At 38.4% G+C, this 21,233-nt stretch overlaps 1 protein-coding gene across 1 annotated transcript in view; it reads right to left on the bottom strand.

Annotated features, from left to right (window-relative positions):
• wdr11 (WD repeat domain 11) overlaps positions 1 to 15,036 on the bottom strand; it is a 129,113-nt gene extending 114,077 nt beyond the window's left edge. The window contains exons 1-3 of the mRNA XM_056261894.1: positions 14,820 to 15,036; positions 10,204 to 10,315; positions 5,593 to 5,746 (exon numbers count right to left, since the gene is read on the bottom strand). Of these exons, the coding sequence (XP_056117869.1) occupies positions 5,593 to 5,746; positions 10,204 to 10,315; positions 14,820 to 14,917 (364 nt within the window). The 5' untranslated portion in view covers positions 14,918 to 15,036. The remainder of the gene's footprint in view (positions 1 to 5,592; positions 5,747 to 10,203; positions 10,316 to 14,819) is intronic.
• Positions 15,037 to 21,233: the final 6,197 nt, after the last annotated feature.

Genomic DNA, 21,233 nt, shown 5'->3' on the forward strand with positions numbered 1-21,233 from the left:
TTGTCATGAGGTTTAGAGAAACATGGGAGCAGGATTCAAGGCTGCCTGTAGATAACTCTATGAAAGCCCTATTTATAAACATGCCTGAATAATATGAACCAGCAACAGGCTCAATTGATTAGAATCACAACAAATAATCTGTTAGAAAAAACTGTTGATAAGAGATACAATGTATAAATTAGGAATGGAAATTATCTTTGATAACAATACAGTTTGTTTATCTTTTCTCTCGAGTCTGCAGGTTTCTGTTGAGCCACTGCCAAACGCAGAGGATGCTATTGAATTGGTTGAAGAACAACAGGTAACAAGTGACCCACCGCAGCCTGACCACACAGATACAACAGATAATGTTTCAGTTAAAATTATCAATCCAAATCTTTGGTCAAAATTTAAAGATGATACTGGTTTTGTAGACATTGATCCATATCGAGCTAAATTGAAAACCACATCGCCAGTGTATGTCAAGCAATATTCATTGTCGTATGACAAAGAGATTGGTATACAACCAATCATTGATAATTTTCTGGCACAAGGGGTCCTCATACCAATTCATCCGCAATACAATACGCCTATTAACCCAGTTCCCAAAGCAGATGGCAAGAGTTGGCGTTTAACACAAGATTTGCGCGCAATAAATCAATTGATTATACCACTAGCGCCGGTTGTTCCTGATGTACCGACCATTATGAATTCTATTCCATGCACACATGAATTTTTCACGGTTGTAGATTTATGCGCTGCCTTTTTCTCCATTCCTGTACATTGCGATACGCAGCCACTTTTTGCGTTTACCTTTAAGGGGCAGCAGTATTCATGGACACGCCTTGCACAGGGCTATATAGACTCCCCTGCTGTTTTCTCAGCTGCAGTGCAAAAAACACTGGCAACAATCACAGACCTACCATGTACTTTCTGTGTCTTGCAATATGCCGACGACATACTGATCTCTGCAAAAATACAGGAAGACTGAGCAAGCCTCCATCATCACATGCAATGTGCTAGCCCAGGCTGGATTCAAAGCCTCGCGAGAGAAGCTGCAATGGGTCAAGAGAAAAGTGAACTATTTGGGTCACACAGTGACCAAAGGACTGAAGTACATAGCCAGTGACAGGGTCCAAATGATCAGGAAACTTAAACCTGCCAGAAACTGTGAAACAATTGCAGAGTTTCCTGAGACTTGTGAATTTCTGTCGCTCATGGATCCCTGACTGTCCTGTACATGACAAGCAGTTGAGACTACTCATTGATCACAAAGCCCCCCCAAACACAACCCTCCAGTGGACTGAGGAAGACATGAACCATTTCCAAGCTCTGAAAACATCCATCATGACTGCACCTGCACTGAGCTTGCCTGATTACACAAAGACGTTTCTTTGCTAGACTTCCATGCTAGAGAGGCTTCAGGGGTGGCTATGGGGGTTCTGTTGCAACAGCATGGGTCAAATTACAGGCCAATTGCCTATCTATCAAAAAGACTAGATAATGTTGCCCAGGGCATGTCAGCATGCTTAAGGGCAGTGGCGGCTCTCATTGTACAGATGGCAGAGAGAATAGTGCTTTCACACCCACTAATTTTGTATACGTCACACCAAGTTGATGCTATCCTGCATAACTTAAAAACTCAACACATGGCCGTACACAGACACTCAGGGTATGAGGCAACCTTGTGAGCAACCTCAAATTTGATAATTAAACCTACCTCAGTTGCAAACCCAGCTCTTTTAGGTTTACATGGTATGGCGGACTTGCTTGACATCCCTGATAGTGATGATGACACACACGATTATTTAATTAACATACAGCAATCCTGCTCACCCTGGGATGATCTATTAGATAGCCTCTGGATGGGGGAGAGGGTAATGTATGTTGATGGCTCATGTTTAAAACTATCTGATGGTGTATATCTTTCTGGGTATGCTGTGGTTTGCCCTAACGGGAATATTATTGAAGCATATGCACTGAATTATAATTCTTCTATAAATCTTGTGTTCCCTGTATGCCTGTTTGTGAACAGTCAGTCCAGAGGCCTTGAACCGCCGCTCAAGGACACGCCCAGCCGCCTTCATCTTTCGCAGCTCACAGGTGTTCCAGGGTGCTGAGCGCGTGAATGAGATTGACCTGGATATTAAGGGGGCGTGGAGGACCAGAAGACTGCTCAGGAACTGGTTGTAGAAATCTACGGAGTCAGCAACAGAAAGGAAGTCAGTAAAGTTGGAGGAGATATGTTGAAGGTCCTGGGCCAGGGCATCCGCATGGATGTTTTTCAGCTTTCTGTATTGGATCTGTCGCTTTGGTTTGGTGTGGGGGGAAGGAAATGGCAACTCCATTGACACGACCTTGTGATCTGAAACACCAAGTTCATAAACCTGTAGGTTGCTGATGGGGCCGGAGCTAGAGATGACCAAATCGAGTGTGTGTCCCCTGGAATGTGTGGGGACATCAATATGTTGTTGTAAGTTGAGGGAGTCTAGCAGCTGAAGGAAATCAGCAGCAGGATGACATGATGGGGTGTCGACATGAATATTTATATCTCCCAGGATTATGGTATTAGCAGAGGTAATACAGAGTGTTGTGAGGAGATCAGACATTTCCAGGATGAAAGCAGAGTTGGGTTTAGGGGACCGGTAGATAAGGAGAACAGTCATTGCAAAAGGGGGGCTTACATTTAAATGCAAGACACTCGCAGGAAGATGTTGCAGGCAGCACGATGGAGGACAGCTCCAGGTCCTGTCGGTGAATGACTGCTAGGCCACCACCGTGGCCAGTGCTGCGAGCTGCCTCCAAAAAACTGTAGCTGGGGGGGCAGGCTTCATTTAGGGCAGAATAAACCTCTGGCTGATGCCAGGTTTCCGTCAGACACATGAAGTCAAGTCCTTTCTTCCTGATGTGTTCTTCAATCAGTGTGGATTTATTATTTATGGATTGCGTGTTGAAAAGTTCGAATTCGACCAATGACTGTGGGGTGAATCACTGTACAGATCACAAAACATTAAAATCCACTCCGCGCAATTATCCACTCCACAAAATGTACCCAGCCGAAAGTGCGGGGATCCCATGCTGGAGTGCAGAGGTCTTGTGACATTTCCCGTGTTGATGGTAGCTGGAGCGACGGTTCTCTGATGACACATCAGACATGCGACGGATGACTAGAGAGATGGGATGTTTGTAGCAGAGCAGCTTGGCTGGTTATTGAAGATGAATTTTCGACTGGAGCCTCTATGAATGTAACGAGAGCGGCGAAGAAGTCCAAGTTCTTTAATAATGGGGATGTGAAATCCAGGTGTGGTTCCAAAATTAAGTCGTCGGAGTTGCGAGCTGGAATAGCTGAAAGCCATACTGAGCTGGAAATTGTCTATAGCAGATAGGTGCCTAACTACCTAGCTTCCCCATCGGTATAAAAGGTGGGTGAAACGTGGGATATGGAGTCCAGAAAAGCTAGTGCACAAGGCTGGTTAAAATAGCACAAGCACAAAATATATGCAATCAAAATAAATAAGCGCAATTAAAGATCGCAGGCGGAGAAGCGTTGAACAAACAACGCCAGCTGATGGCAAGCCAATAGCGCATTCAGGGCTGATAGGAGAATGAATTGAAGCAGTGCAATTGCTCACGAAAGTGGCCATAGTAAAGGCAAGAGGTCATATGCCGGGAGATGAAACAGCTGTAGGGAATAGACATTTCAACATTTGAAAAGTGATTTTACACACATGCCACCAATTGTAAATTGTAAATATATGCTGACCATTGTTGATAGATTCTCAAAGTGACCAGAAATGTTCCCGTGTGCTTAAGAGAATGCAAGGACAGTAGTCAAATAAATCATCCCAAGATATGGTATACCAAAGGTGATTGAAAGTGATATAAAAAGAACCATTAGAGATAAATTAACAAAGGCTTCTCTGAAAGAAATTAATATATCTATTACCAGTATTATTAGCTGAAATCAGAATGACTCCATCTGCAACAACCAAGCTGTCACCTTTTGAAATATTAATGGGTAGACCTTTCCCAACCCCACAGGTAAATGGCCACACTTACGTTTCTTCCCTATGTGATATGGAAGTCGTGGTGGATTACCTGGATTACGTCACAGCTCTAGTAGAAAAAAATTTATTTAATTAAATGCTAATGTTTCTTTGTCTTTTCCTATACCAGCAGAAAGCCCAACTCATGATTATGTTCCTGGAGAGCAGGTACTCATTAGAAGCCTGACACCAACGAAGGTGGGAGAACCGAAGTACCTGGGTCCAGCTGCTGTGATAGCAGTCACAATGACAGGAGTGCTGACAGACCATCAACCCCAGTGGATACATGCCTCAAGACTGAAACATCTGAAAGGGTAGTACCCTAAATAATTGGACGACAGGCCCAAGAAGCCTGCCTCAAATGTTGTCAAGGTGAGAAATCCAGAGACTGAGCTGTGCAGAAGAACTGTACCTTATAGTGGTGCAGGGGTCACTGCAGGCAGAAGACAGATAACCAATATTAGCTACTCTGGATAATCAAAGGTTCCCTTGATACCATTAAGGTCTAAATTTCAAACTGGCAGAGTGGCAAACTAAAGACTTCCATCATCCATTGATGAACAAGTATTAGGCCTTAAAGAACTAAACCATTTGAAGATGAGACCAATAATAATTATACTAGTGTATGCCACTCTTGACTTTGGGGATATGGCTGAATCATCCAGATCTCCCACATGGGTATGCTGCAAACATGTGGTGGAGACTGGCAAATTTTACTGCTAGAAAATAAGGAAAACCAGGACCATGTTATGTATGCACATTAATGCCCCACAGCTCCACATCATACAAAATATAAGTAGAAAAGGTAAACGTTCATGAAGAAGATTACGTATTAGCCAAAGTGTCATTCCAGAAATTAAAGAAGAGAGACCAGAGTGATGTAGTAGTGTTAAACCCATAGATAGAAATTATGTGTTAACCGAACATAGACTATGGACAGAAATACAGAGGTTCTTCGAGGCCCTGATATCCCCTGTAGGTGTAACAGATGTAATGGAAGAAGTAGAAGTAATAAGGTATGAACTACTGAATTTCATTAATTCAACCAGTCAAACCTTTGCAGGAATCAAGGAAGAACTTTGTGGACTTAGATTGAATGCTTTGCAGAATAGACTAGTGTTAGACTAACTAACTGGGAAATTCAGGGAGGAGTCTGCAAAATAGTTGGAACAACCTGTTGTACATACTGGACAATGACATGGATGGATATCTCATTGATGAGGGAATAAATAATTTCACTGAAATGATGAAGAGATTAGAAAGTAGGGAAGTAAGTGGTGAAGATGGGTGGGAATGGATGACAGGAATGTTTACGAAAGTAGAACATCACGTGATCATGATATTATTGATTCATTCTGTACAGACTGCATGGCTAAAGGTGCTCGATTTTAGACACAGTGGCAATGAATTAAACACCTGAATTCAATAATTAAGAGGGGTGTCCCAATACTTTTGTCCAAAAGTGTATATTAAATATTTAATATATCATCTGTTTTCCCCCATTTCTTGGTTAACCAGCACAGAGATGGTTTATTTTAAGATGAGCTTGGTAAAAAAGGGTTCTTACCCTGAATAGGTTTGGTGTGTTCCTGGATCTCACAGTGTGCCACACCACTCACCACATCCCACACAATGATCTTCCCTGCCGCATCTGCAGATGCCAGCCGCAGAGAGTAGGGTGAGCTGAGACTGTGGTGGTAGTTTTCTCTGGACCATTTTACCTAACGCAGTAGAAACAGGACACAACAGCAAAACTGAGTTTTTCCACTTGTACATTCTGGTTGCTAACTGGTTGTATACATGTTGCTAAGCATTTGGTCCAGTCAAAAGAGGTTAAAGCCACCTTTCTACTATCTCCGTCATGCGACAGACCAGAAGTCATTCAGTTTCAATGTACCCCCCCCCCCCCCCCCCCCACCCCCACCATAACCAAAACTAGCAAGTAAAACCCCCTAATTGTATACCATGGTTAATGGAAACATTACTGAACTAACCAAACTGAACTAGGACCAATTATCTGCGCAGCATGACTGAAGCCAATATGACTGATACACAAATCACTGTATACACTCCAAAAGTGTGATTATATTTCCGCGTGCTGTTTCTATTGCGACGTCGATAAGAACATGTGCGACTCATCTGAATTCTGTTGAAAATTGACTACTTTTAAATGGTACATCGAAAGTCAAATATGACCTAAAACAGCCACATAAACTATAAAGACTGACGAGAAGAGGAGAAAACATCATACTGCACCAACATAAATTAGAAAGCTTTTTAAACTACTCATGACCTCTCTTAGTTATCACGTTTTATTCTAGTAACAGCTATCATGGTAAATGTTGACCAACTTGTAGAATTTCTAAAAGATCTGTTAAGGGAATAGATTTTTCCATATACTTATGTTACAGATGTGTCATGTTGTAGCTATTGTTTCTAAATATGTAGGCGGCTATTTTTTATAACAAATGCTAGTTTCTAGTCTTTACAGCCTCCAAGCCAAACAGTTGATATACCCCAGTGACTTCCACGGTAATTTGTTTTCCCATACTATGGAAGTCAATGGGACCCATCAACTATTTGGTTATCCATATTCTTCAAAATATCTTATTTTGTGTTCATCAGAAGAAAGAAATTCATACCGGTTTGGAACAACTTGAGGGTGAGTGAATGATGACAATATTTTCATTTTTGGGTGAACTATCCCTTTAAATGTTAACCAAACGACAAAAGGAAATCGACAGAAAATCACTCACTGCTCTTGACTGGATAACTTTTGTAAGTTTAATTAAGGATTTATGTATGTTTAATTTATACAGAGAAGACTATGCAGTGTTATTTTACATTTGATTACTTTATTACATTTCTGAAAATATAGCTGAAAATTACTGTCAGACCTACTTGAAAAACCTACCTGAAAAGCACTGTTTATTTCATTTGTATCTTTGCGCTATTGCATGTAATTGAATTATTTGTTGTTATTTTATTTTTGACTGTTTACTTGTCATTAATAATGTTTTAAATTTATATTAGTTAATTACGAATTACTAGTAGTTTTAGCTGTGGTATCGAAATTGGAATAGATAATTGAGTATTTTCACTGGTATCTAAAATTTTGGTGTCATAACTGCCTGTTTTTGCCTAAAACGATTCATGGCTGGTAATTTTCTTAAATAACCAGCCATTGGCAGGTGTAGCAAAAAGTTAGGTTTGGGCCCTGTATACACTTATTTAATTGAATCACACTATAGCACTATGTTATATTATGATTTTTAAATGGTTTAAATGTATCGTGCAGCCTTATAAAAATGTTTAATAATGTGGTTCATGGATTCTCATCCTTGGGATGCGGCACTTCCAGTATTTTCCCAGGTAAATTGAAATTGATGAGTTTTTTTTTTTTTATTTTAATCGAGAAGGAATTATGACAGCCCTAAACACGACAAAGAAATCCCTAGGGACTGGATGAACAACCAATAAAACGCAAGTGCTAAAGGCCAATACATCAGAGTAAATGTAGTACATCAATGTTGCTTCACATATTAAACATTATGCTTTTTATATTATTATTTATATCATATTATTATGCTTTTTTTTAAATGCCAGAGTGGGCACAGACGTGTAACTTGAATGTCATTTCCAGTTATTTTTAGCTTTACAAAACGGCTCGATATTGCAAACTGTTATTTCTTATTATCTTAATGTATTAGTAATCATAAACACACAGATTTGTAGCACAAATACTTTTACCGTTTACTGCACTTTGTTATTCATCTAGATATTTTCCTAAAGCGCCTAATGAATCAGAAGTTTTGCACATTCATAGAAAATATTTTACTTCCATGTTGCAAAATAAAGTGGATAGGTCTGCATTTGTGCAGCTTTGGTGGTGGTCACATGGTATAAACTATGAAAGCACACAGCGGGGATGGAAAACAAAGTCAGAGAGCAGGGCTCCCTACTGCTGGCAAATGCAGGCTTCTTTGAAGGCTATAACTCATGAGTCAAGCAGCCCGCAGTCACACAGACCAGCTTAAATAAACTACAGCTACTCAGTCAGCACTGCAACACAACACTGTAAAACACGCAGTAAAGTTACCACCCTCTGCTGTCAGCAATGACCAGGAATATTTCAGGATGTGCAATACTGATAACAATCAAATGATCATTGAGCTATGTTTTTTTAATTCTGTTTATGATGAATTATGACTAAATTAATTTGTTAAATGCTTTTTTGCACAATCGAGTCAGCTGTGCCATGCGATCCCGAAATTCAGTTCTCTTTCAAGACATATTACACTTGAATGGTCAAAAACAAACACAATTACGTCAAAATGGCCATCGTGTGGAGCATTCACGAAAACACAGTGGGTTATGTCTTGAAAGTCGCCATGAAACAGAAGTTGCAATATTCTTTTCTTCCTTATTGTGACTATTTCTTCCCTACATATCCGAGTGAAATGGCTTCTCAAACCAGAAAAATGTAGGGCGGGAAATGATTTTGGATGGTTGTGGTTTGCTATTGGTGGATCTCATGTGAGAGACAGGTTGAGTTGAGTGTTGCTGCAAGAGGGAGGGGAAGTTATTTTGATTCAAGATTACGAGTCACATGAATTTAAAAAATAATGATGTGCACGGATAAATCATTTATAATAAATACTGCAATTTTCCACAATAATAAGAATTTGTCAATTTTGACATGAGGCTATATATGAGGCTCCGCCTTCTTTGTCGTGGAAATCTCCGGCTCATTTCTGGTGTTCAGTCCGTCGAGGTCAGGCGCGAGTAAAAACATGAACACACTGGAGAGCTGCTTTATAGCAGAAATTTGAGTTGTAATTCTAATAGAAAGCGATACTGAGACTGCTATTTCGTGATTAATACTGTGAAACTGCTTGCTTTCATGAAATCCATTTTTATAAATGTAATGTGACTGGAGTGCTGAATTGCAGAGCTCGTGCAAACATATCCACATTGCTATGATCAGATGCTTTATGGCAGGGCAGATTAGTTTTTTTCCCAGGTTCATTTTTTGGTTTATTGCTGGGTGGCAAATATTAGCAAATATCATCACAGTTGGTATAATTCTCCTCATATCGATCGGTGAAGGGTAGAAGCACAATCCTATCTATCCGTCCCTCAAATCACTCTACAAATTCAGTTGACTGCTCTTCTCTTAGGATTTGGAGGCAATTTAAATAAATCGCTGCTTCTTCTCTCTATGGTCTTGTTTGGAATAGCAATCTGTTTGTGCCCTCACAGCTTTTGTTTTATGGAAAAAGGACTTTTATGTTTTTCTGATTTATTGATTGGTGGAGTTTTTGCATCTTTTTCTGACCTTGAAAAAAATTGTTGAATATACCAAGATCTAATTTACCAAGTGCATAATTTAGTTCATTCTCTATGTCCTTCCTTTCCATATTTGTCTGAATCTTCTCTATATGACAACTGCCTATTACATAAACATGGCTCTGTATTTTATAGATCTTAATTCTTCCTTCTGTTTTGCTATCTACCTCTCAGTTTAAACATCGATGGGAGATAGAACTTGGACGTAGCTTTGAATTAATTCTTCGTCATCCTGTGCCAGAATAAGTCTGAATTAATTTAAGGTTTTCCATACAACTCATTTTACAAATGTCAAACTAAGAAAGTTATTTCCAGGTACAGATGTCACTTGCAATATGGGTTCTCTGGCTCCTGTCAATCACACTCACATGTTTTTGTTTTTTTTGTCAATAGATTGAGGATTTTTGGTCTTCTTTTTTCTTTATACCTTTTCTAACATTCTTAATATTTTAGTCCATGTGACATCAGTGGGTTAGTTAGAGTGTTTTGAAGCATCGAAAATACATTTTGGTCCAAAAAAAACAAAAACTAGGACTTTATTCAGCATTGTATTGTCTTCCGGTTCTGTTGTGGATCCACGTTCAGTGCCGCTGCTGACGTAAGACGCTGCTGACGTGTCTCTGGTGCGTCCTTAGACAGTCAAAGGTCTAGACAGCCTTTTGCAGTGATTCTTGTTACCAACTGGTTAACAACTTCTCTGATGGTGAATTCTCGGGATTTCAACAAATTAACCAAGAAAAGCACACATCTACTATTCAGCCTTCTGTTTGGGTCAACTGAACAATGTGTGACTGTGTGACAAACGGAAGAACAAATGTTTAAAACCCACCTTGACCACATTGGCTTTGTGTCTCTCCAGGACCTGAATGGTCTGGGCTGTATTTGGGTCAATGATGAGGATACTGGAGTGACAGCCTTGAGCGATCAGACCCTGCCATCCCCTGAGCAAAGAGAGAAGGAAGATGAAAACAGTACCAGGGTGAATCTAACAATGTGGAAAATGAATGCATAAATACATTTACAAAACAATTGATATAATAAAAGCCTATTTCATGCTTTTTTCACATTACAGATATGAATGGGAAATTAGAAATCACTTACAATGCAAAAAAATGTAAAGGTCCTATAAATCATCCTCATTTTCTTTTAACAAAATTTCCTACAGTAGGTTGAAATATGACCCAGACACGTTATTGACATGTTTCATGAGATTAAACCAATTTAAGATTATTTTAAGGTTACATAATAATAAAACAGACCGTTTATGATCAAATGACAATTAAACTGTTTATCTAACCAAGCCATCAACAAATATATATATATATATATATATATATTAGGGCTGTCAAACGATTAATCACGATTAATCGCATCCAAAATAAAAGTTTGTGTTTACATAATATATGTGTGTGTACTGTGTATAATTATTTTGTATATAAATGCACACATGTATATTTAAGAAAAATGTTATTTATATATAAAATCTTTATATTTATATAAAATATACATTATATATAGGCTACATTCAGTCTATATACAGTATATACATGCAAATATTTCTTAAATACACATGCATGTATTTATGTATTAAAAATAATTATACACAGTACACACACATATATTATGTAAACACCAACTTTTATTTTGGATGCGATTAATCGCGATTAATCGTTTGACCCTAATATATATATATATATATATATATTTTTTAATGCATGAATCAATGATAGGGCTGCACGATATATCAGTCTAACATGGATATCGCGATGTCAAGTATAGTGATCGTAATTGATCCGTGATCCGTTCGGACCAGGCACCACGGTTCGAAACGCACTCGATTCACAGATTAATTGTGAAGTTTAACCATCATAGAGTGAAAGTTTGTCATTTGCACGTGTTTTAGGTCCTGTCAGTTGAAACAGTTTAAGTGCAACAGAGCCGCGCAGACAGCACACGAACACCTAATTCTGTTCTCTTTCGTGTGTATGTGTGCTTTAATGGACACACATACGAGCAAAATTATGTCAAAGTGCCCGTCTCGACGAGTATCCTCTAAACAGTCGCTTATGGCTTACGTGAACAAACAACTGAGAAAGAAAATGAATGCGTATCATTATATTGGATCTGTGATTTAGCTCTTAAAGTGACAGCAGCCTAAAATTCCTGCTGCTGTCTGTGACATTAATTTTTTTTTTAAACTAAATACAAAGAGAAAATCACTTTTGTAGCTTTAACAAAGATGAAATATATTCAATTTATACAGTGAAGACTAAGCAATGTTCATTTAATTTGTATCTTTGTTCTATTGTATTTATCTATGATTTTATTTTGTTTATTATTTTCAATGCACTCCCCTACAAAATCCCCCAATAATCCTAGAATTATTAATTAAACCTATTCAAGGCATCTAGTGAAACGGTTTTCATATTGCAATATACAGTATATCGCAGTAAAAATGAATCCGGTTTTTCCAATATTGTGTGGTCCTTATCAACAATATTCAATAAGTCAGACTCTCAAATTCACCTAGTCTATCCCCGCAGCACAGACATCATAAAGGAAAGTATCTTTTTGCCAGGACTCAAAGCCTGTTGAAGTACACAAGACAAACAAAATAATAACCTAAAGCCAGATCTGATTAAATAAGGTTTTCAAGGTAGCAATGTTTTTCCAGTCACACTGAACTAAACTGACAGGACATCCAGCACACCATTAACAAACACAAAATAATGGACAATGAAAGACGCAGTATTGTAGGATACAGTTATGGGTAACACTTTACTTGAAGGGGTGTGCATAAGACTGACATGACACCTTCATAATCATGACATGACAACTGTCATTACGTGTCATTCGCTCAATTATGACATTTTTAATGCAAATATGACATTGTTTGAGATGTCATAAAAAATACATCATAACCTGTCAGTGTCTTTGTCATGACAACTTCACATTACTAAGACAACACAACCTGTCATAAATATGTCATAAACATGACATAGCAGATTACTTATCAAACTTAAGATTAGCTTTATGGGTTAACATTACATTAAACTGTCATGTGGTTGGTTTTGACATTGACTGTCATGAGGCATTATAACTGTGCATGAATATTTTCGTGACCTCAACTACAGTGGTACAAATTTAATTTGTCATTAAAATGTTATAATGGCCTTATGACAGCCAATGTCAAAACCAACCACTGACAGTTTAATGTAATCTTAACCCATAAAGCTAATCTTAAGTTTGATAAGTAATCTGCTATGTCATGTTTATGACAGGTTGTGTTGTCTTAGTAATGTCAAGTTGTCATGACAAAGATACTGACAGGTTATGATGTATTGGTTTTAGGGCTGTCAAATGATTAATCGTGATTACTAGTAATCAAATCCAAAATAAAAGTTCTTTTTACATAATATGTGGGTGCACTGTGTATAATTATTTTGTATATATATAAATACACACACACATGCATGTATATTTAAGAAAAAAAATATTATTTATATATAAAATATTTATATTTATATATAATATAAATTATATATAAATCTATATACAGTATATACATGAAAATATTTCTTAAATATATACAAGCATGTGTGTATTTATATATATAAAATAATTATACACAGTGCACCCACATATATTATGTAAAAAAAACTTTTATTTTGGATGTGATTAATCACGATTAATCATTTGACAGCCCTTGGTTTATGTCAAGGTGTCATAACAAAGACATCTCAAACAATGTCATATTTGCAATCAAAAATATCATAATTGAGTGAATGACACTTAATGACAGCTGTCATAAACATGCATAAAACCTTCTTCATATTCATGACGTGTCATGTCATGAATGAAGGTGTCATGTCAGTCTTATGCACACCCCTTCAAGTAAAGTGTGGGGGGGGATTTTGAGCAAGTAACATAACTTAATATTTAGAACATTCTTAGGTACCCCCCCTCCCCAAAAAAAAAATGAAAACAGAACATCTGCATTATGATTGACAAAGTGGCCAACAAATTTAGGAACTGAGACAATGGGGGACAAACATTTATTACAGGAACTTCCCTGCTGTAGTAACCGGAGGCTGAAACACTGGTGACAACTCAAACCTCATCAGCAATGCCAAACAAACTCAGAAAACATGTTTATATGTATTATCCCATCAGAACCATACAAGCATATTTACAGTCTAAACTGAAGCACTGCAAACAATAAATAAGAGATGTGTGAGTGTGCTGCTGCAATCTGCACTGATTTCACTGTAACAACATTCTACTTCATCACAAGCACTTATCACAACTTTATTTAAATATTATATTAAAAATGTAATGCAAAGATCTGGAGCTATCAGTTAAAAAAACTGAAACAGGACAATTGGGAAAGCAAAGCAGTAAATCTTTGTCCATTTTTTCATCATTTAGCAACAAAGCGTATGGTTTTTAATGACAACCAGACATGAGTGTTATGTGTAATGTATGTTCAGTATAAATTTATTCAGAATATACACAGTACCGGTCAAAAGTTTGGACACATTAAGTTTTTTAATGTTTATGAAAGTAGTCTCTTAATCTCACTAAGGCTGCATTTATTTGATCAAAAATACAGTTAAAACAGTAATACTGGGAAATATTGTTACAATTCAAAACTGGTTTCTGTAATATATTTTAAAGTGCAATTTACTCCTGTAATCAAAGCTGAATTTTCAGCATCTTTACTCCAGTCTTCAGTGTCACATGATCCTTCAGAAATCATTCTAAGATTATTTCTTATTATTATCAATGGTGAAACAGTTTTAGCTGTTATTTTAGTTATTGTAAAATGTATAAATAAGATCTAAAATAAAGATGTAAAAATATATACTTTTATATAGCAAAGGCACATTAATCACACATTGTTTAAAAAAGACAGTAAAGACATTTATGAAATTAATAAATATTACAAAAAAGTTCCATTTATAATAAATTCTTTTGAACTTTCTATTAAAAAGTCCTAAAAAGCATTCACAGGGGGGAAAAAGTTTCCCAAAAATATTAGGAAGCACAACTGTGTTAAACATTGATAATAATAAGAAATGTTTCTTTAGAACCCAATCATATTAGAATGATTTCTGAAGGATAACGTGACACTGAAGACTGGAGTAATGATGCTGAAAATTCAGCTTTGATCACTGGAATACATTGTAAATATATTACAACAGAAGACAGTTAATTTAAATTGTAATAATATGTCACAACATTGCTGTTTTTAAGTAAATGCAGCCTTGGTGAGATTAAGAGACTACTTTCAAAATATATATATCCTACGAAACACATGTCTACAAAAGCAATGTGTTGTTGTTGTTGATGATGATGATGATGCTTTTGAAAACGTCAAACTCTGTTGGTTAGCTCATGATTGTGTGTGTTGACAGTCTGCATGCAGAAGCTAAAGCTACTCACCAGTCCACTGCTGTCTTGTTCTGTAAATTAACGGTTCCCGTAAGTGTTCTTGCGGCCAGTTTAATATTGACAGTGTACGGAATCATGGTTGAAGCCATATGTCAAAACTACATGAAAAGTGAAATGTTTTGGTTCGTTTTAAATGTAATGAATGATCGAGCTGTGTTATTAGGAAGTGTTTGCGGTGCGTCCCATTACTGTTCCGTTCAGAAAACGCCCCACAAATCTGTAGTTCCGCCCTGATAGTGTCTTAAGATATTAGTTTAAAAACACTCATTTTTTTGTTATCATACTAGAATCACAATTTAATATATTTTGGCATTTTGTGTAATGTCACTTTAACTAACCAGATCAAGTAGGCCAGCATCATGAATCATTAGCCTTATATAGCTTATTTGTCTTCCTTTCTATCTATTCACTTGACTTGAGTTATTTACTTCCTTATTCAGCTAGTTTTTTTATTATCAGTCATTGTGGCATTTTCTTATCAGCTAGCAGGCCTATATTTTTTTTTAATTTAATTGGCATTGAATGTGTGATTGATACAATGTCAAGTTACCTTTATTTCTATAGCACTTTACAATAGGCTACAGATTGTTTCAAAGCAGCTTCAAGGTAAACAGGAAAATAGATCAATGATGCACGCTTCACCAAATACGAGACAAATTCTGTTGTAAAGCAGCGCTAGAGAAGACAATAGTTTTGTTATTCAGCTCAAGTCAGTTCAATGTTGATTCGATTCATTTGAGAGCTCTATAAAGCTACAGAAGACAATAGTGTCTGTATCCAGCTCAATTGAGTTCAAATTTTGTTCTCATCTGATTGTGTCAGTGCAGTCAAATAGATAATATTAAGAAATATTTAGACTAAGCAAGCCAAATGCGACAGTGGCAAGGACAGAAACAGAGAAAAAACATTGGGAGAAACCACTCAGTCGTGCTCCTCTTGCCAAATGAATGAACACAGAATATGATTTATGATTCCAGGCTGCATCATGTCAGATTTGTGGACTGATATTATTCAATAACAGTAATTATCAAAATGATTATATATGCTCTCACCGTGCCTCATAAAAAAATGTTTTACTGTTAGTCACAAGCAGATCATTAACTACTTATGCTTCAGTTATCATTTAATTGAATGAGTATTATAACATGTGTCATACCTTAAAACTTTCTCTTAATACACATTAACAAGAACGTATCTAAACGTTTCTTTTACATTATTTTTTTTTCAATACTTTGGAATGCATGTTAATTTGCATTTGGTCAAGTTGATTTATAGTCATATCTAGAGAGAAGTAGCAATATAAAAAAATCTTTACTTTACTAAATACAATGTTGTGAGACTGACTGTGTATGAGGTAATAAGGACGATGGTGAGCGATTCAGATGAATAAGTTTAGAGGTTGACGACTATGGGTTTTTCAGGGATCTATTTTTAATACTTTACAATGAATACTGTCTTTGATTAAATTATATGAATATTATATTATATTGTTATATTATTTACAACAGCTATAAAACTGCAATGGTTACAAATTATATCAAAGTTATTATATCAAAATGTGTTATGGATATGGGTGTAATAAAAAGACGATTGATTCATTATATTGCACTAATTATTTTAGTTGCTGTGCTTGTAAAACAACTCTTATAGAACCCTGATATAGAAGATGTAATATAAACACTAAAACACTTAGTTGGTTAGCAAATAATATATTCAGTCGCTTTTGATAACTTCTGCATTGTTTCTAATTTCCCTCTTTGCAAAAAAAATTCTTACAAAGAAATGGACATAAGCTGTAACAGAGACATTTGTAATTTCTCTTGACACCTATGTCACGGATCAACAGATGCGCAGATGGAGGATGAACTCAACTGCACGGTTTAATGATGTATGTGTCACCATAATGCTCTGTTTGTTTTAGTTTTGATGGACCTTCTGTTTGTTTTTGTTAGTCACATGTGTTCCTAGTTCTATTTGATCGTCTCTGTTCTGTTTTGCTTCGGTTTTAGTTGTTTAGTTTTTCATCATGGACTTCCCTGCAGTCAAGCTGCTCTACCTTGAGCAGGCTTGAGGAACATTTAATAGAATTTCTGGATCTTGTGCCTCAGACAACTTTCCCGGACGACTGCCTCTGTACATTTCTACGTGCGGGACTTAACATCAGCACCCGAGAGCAGTTGTCCGGGGAACCTCCTCGAGGGAGCTTCGTCGATTATGTGGAGTGGGCGCTGGTTTCCTGTGGATCCGCATTCACCATGGAGGACGTCACCAGCCCCACTCCAGACGCAGTGCCTAGCGAGAACCCTCCGGTCGGAACAAAGCAGTTTGAGCCCACCGCAGACTTCGAGCCCTTCTCCGCCGCGAGCCCACGCCACTGGCAGCACCACTTTCAACCCTTCAAGGTAATGATTCTTCATCTTCAGTCCCATTAGACCCACCCAGTCTCCCTCTCCCTTTGCATTGGACTAATTTTAGCCATCTTCCATCGTCCTCAGCCCTCAGCCATTCCCTTTACGTCATCATCTCTCACCAGTCCCTCCGAATCCACCACTCCTCTCAGTGGCGCGGATCTATCTCGGGCCAGCTGGGAGCCGTCTCCACCTAGGAAAGAGGAGCCCACAACTTCGCCTGCAGCCTCGGCAGACATCGCCCCTCCTCGATCCGGCTCCCAGACTCCTTCGCACACGCTGGACCATCGGCCATTCGGCCTCTTTGGGCTCCCTCGGTCAGTCGACTACATCAGACATTGCCACACCTGCGCTGCGGACTTGGGGGCCGTCTGCTGCACTTCAGCCCTCCATCCCTTCATCTGTGACCTCTAAGCCATCCCTCAGGCTCCCTCAGTGGAGGGAGGGAGGAGCCATGGTGGAGATTTGGCTGATGACACCAGGAAACTGAATAAGATAGAGCCGATGGAAGAGGAGACCAGCATGCAGACGGAGAGCTGATGAGACCGGGCGACACCAACTGTCCAGGAGTCCGAGGTGGAGCTAGGGTGCCAGAGGACTGAGATGGAGCCGGTGAGACTGAGGACCAAGGTGGAACTGGAGGAAAGGCGGAGCCCAACTGAGCTGAAGGGGTGGAGGGACAAAGCACAGCTGAAAAATTGAGCCCAGTGGAGCCATAAGGATGATGGTCCCATGTGGAGCTAAGTGTTCAGTTAAATAAAACACTTGTAAGGGATGATAGTGTTGATGATTTACCTTCGAGCGAGAGTGAGCCTGCAGTGTATTCGTGCATTGCGCGTAGAATCAGGGCACCAAATTTGGAAATCCACTGTCTCCTCAAAAGAGTCCGTTTGCAAGCAGCAGAAGGCCACCTTATGTGACACACGCACAGTAAACCTGTATTGTTCACTCAACTGCGCATAATAGCAGCGAATTAATAAAAAACACAATATTGACCCGCGTTCTGTTTTCTATCATGCGCCGTGCACGTTTGCGATGACGTAATATGCACGCAAACGCACCAGGGTTCGATAGAATCAAGTTGAGTGTGAAACCAGACCAACACTGCGGGGGGCGCCGGGAACAAACGCGCTCGGGCTCGGACCGCAGCAAACGAGCCCAGTGTAAAAGCCCCCTCAAACGCATGCGCAGGATACTTTACTTCCTGAACAATTGCGCACCCGAGTCTGTGTTGCTTTCACATTCACGCGAACCACGGCACAGTTCGGGAGCAACCAAACTCAGACCACCTCCTCCAGGTAGTCTCGGGTTCGGTACCCCAGTGCGCACCCCGCTCGCCGCTCCGCATGACAGCGTTCACATTAACGATTTTTCATGCGAACCGTGCCCCGTTCCGAACTAAACTGCCAGTGTGAAAGCCCCCTTAGAGCTGGGCGGAACCAGCGGGGACGGGAGAATCAGGGAAAAGTCCTCTTCCAAATCATCATTAAAATTTGCAGAGGAACAAGGAACAATCTCACACAACCATGTTAGGGCGCTTTCACACTTGGTTTGATTGCCTGTTCCGAACCCGAGTTCGATAGACAGCGTTCACATCATCCAAACGAGCCATACTCTGACGTCATTCAAACCCGGGTGCGCACCAAAAGTGCTAGTGTGAAAGCGCCTTAGGGTGTATTCACACCTGCCTTGTTTGGTTCGATTGAATCGAGCTCTAGTTCGTTTCCCCCCTTGGTGCGGACCTTTTGGGCAGGTGTGAATACAGCAATCGAACTCGGGTGCGGACCAAACAACCGAACCGAGACCCAGCTGAAGAGGTGGTCTCGGTATCCAAACGAACTCTGGTACGGTTCGTTTACAGTGTGAACATGATCCGACCCAATTGAAAGAAAGCACTGCGCTGTGAACATAGCCCCTCTCTATGAATGAAAACTTTATACCTTATCCGTCTTCTGCGCAGTGCCACTGTCAGCATGCCATGGTAGGCGCACATGAGAGCATGTTCTCTCCGCCGGAACCGTCTTGCAGCACATCGTCGTCTTCTCAAAATCCGAATTACAACATCGTATAGATGACATTGTATCATATGATACTCATTAGTTTCTTCATATTGCGTTTGTACAGAATAACACAAAATTAGTAAAAGAACAAATATTGCAGTACGAAATATCTCCATGCTGAGCCTTTTTTGCACTTCCTGATTTCCCTACTTGAGAATACTTGTCCAATGAATGGACGACCTTAGCACACGTGTGGTTTTGTTTACAAATTTTGGTTCACTTGCAAAAAGAGCACGTACCAAAAAAAAAAAAAAAAAATATTTGGTCCGGACCAAAGCAAGCGAACTATCGGACTTTCCTAAGTCCGATAGTTCGGACTTATACCAGACAAGGGAACTAAAGAAACACAGGATTTCAATACATGAAGAGGGTAATCAAACTGAACAGAAACAGGTGTGTGGAAACTAATTAACAATCAAGGAAACTAGACTGGCAAAACAGGAACAGAACACAGTGAAACAAAACCAAAACTGAACATTCACATTACAATTTTAAAGTCTCATTGTTACACGTTACATGTTACATGTACTTACTACGGACAAATATGCATAATATTTTAAATATGCAACTAACCTTAAACCAAACTTTAATTGATATTACTCAGTATAAATGTATTATTACACTGTAACTAAAGAGTAAAATCTCCTGCACAGAGAAATAAGTTTTTGGGTGTTAAATCATGTACAAATTGTCACTGTAAAAAAAATACCTGTACTTACACTAAAGCTGTGTCTGAAATCGCAGGAATCAGTGCATCCAAAATCGCATATTTTCTGAGTAGGGACTAAATTTTTATTTTTATTTACTTTGCAACTGTTCAAAAAGTACACTCTATATAGTATAAATATGGGTAGTATGAATGAAATTCAGTTGTACTACATCTGCCATGTTGTCATTATCATGTGACCTACCAGCATCAGTTGCGTCGCTTCACCTCTATTCATAAATCCCCTCCTGTGGCCTCATGGGATAGTAAAGTGTCTACTATGTATTCAGACATACTACTCTTTTCAAATACTATATAGTAGGGAAGTATTCTATTTCAAACACAGCATAAGTGTCAAAATATCTCTATATGTTTAAACAATAGATCCTATGAGAGTTCATAAAGAAGGAAAAACCTCACCAAAAAAAAGCACTAGTCATTACTTGTTTTTTGACTTGTTACTGAAAAACAGTCAATTATATTTGTAAATGTAGCATTTTGTTTAAATTGTGTTTGCTATAGTAAGTCAACTATCCCTATTACTATATTTGAACAAACTCTCAAAAACAATTATTAAAACACATATTTTAATTTTACTCTTCAGACATTTTAGAGCAAAAATTACTAGACACTTATCTGTGATCTTATCTGTGATCACTTATCTTATACCATTCTATATAAAACACTGGAACACAGAAGCGTAAATATCAATTTTCTTTCTTCTCATGTTTCAACATCCATTTCTTGTAGGTGGCTTTCCCCTAACAGAGTGTCAGCCGAACACCTCGCCCCCGGTAAGGCAAATCAATAAGTCCAAAGAAGTGAGGGGGTTTTTTTCTTGGTTTTTCATCTCACCGGGTTTAGGTCTTAATAACCATGCTAGCCTGAGGAGCCGGCTGCTAGTGTGTGATGAAACATCCGTAATGAGAACAGTGAGAAAAAGAATAATACATCAGACAGAGTTAAAAGTTAATTAGCTGCTGGTTGATTTAAACTGATCACAGAACTCTTGCTCACCATGGCAACTTTTTCAGCCTAAACGGTGCTCTAAGAAAGGCCGCCTTTGAGTCTGCATAGCTAACCGTTTTCATTTACAGGGTTTTCAATCGCTTTGATACATTTAATTTATCATACAATTTACAAAAGATGCATTTTGAAAGCTCCACACTGATATCTCAGTGCTTTCATGAGAGTTGCATACTGTTCTTGCCTTATTTATTTTTTTAAACTT

This window comes from Rhinichthys klamathensis, unplaced genomic scaffold, assembly GCF_029890125.1.
Source record: "Rhinichthys klamathensis goyatoka isolate OS25496 unplaced genomic scaffold, OSU_Roscu_1.1 h1tg000188l_1, whole genome shotgun sequence".
In the NCBI taxonomy this organism is placed as follows: domain Eukaryota; kingdom Metazoa; phylum Chordata; class Actinopteri; order Cypriniformes; family Leuciscidae; genus Rhinichthys; species Rhinichthys klamathensis.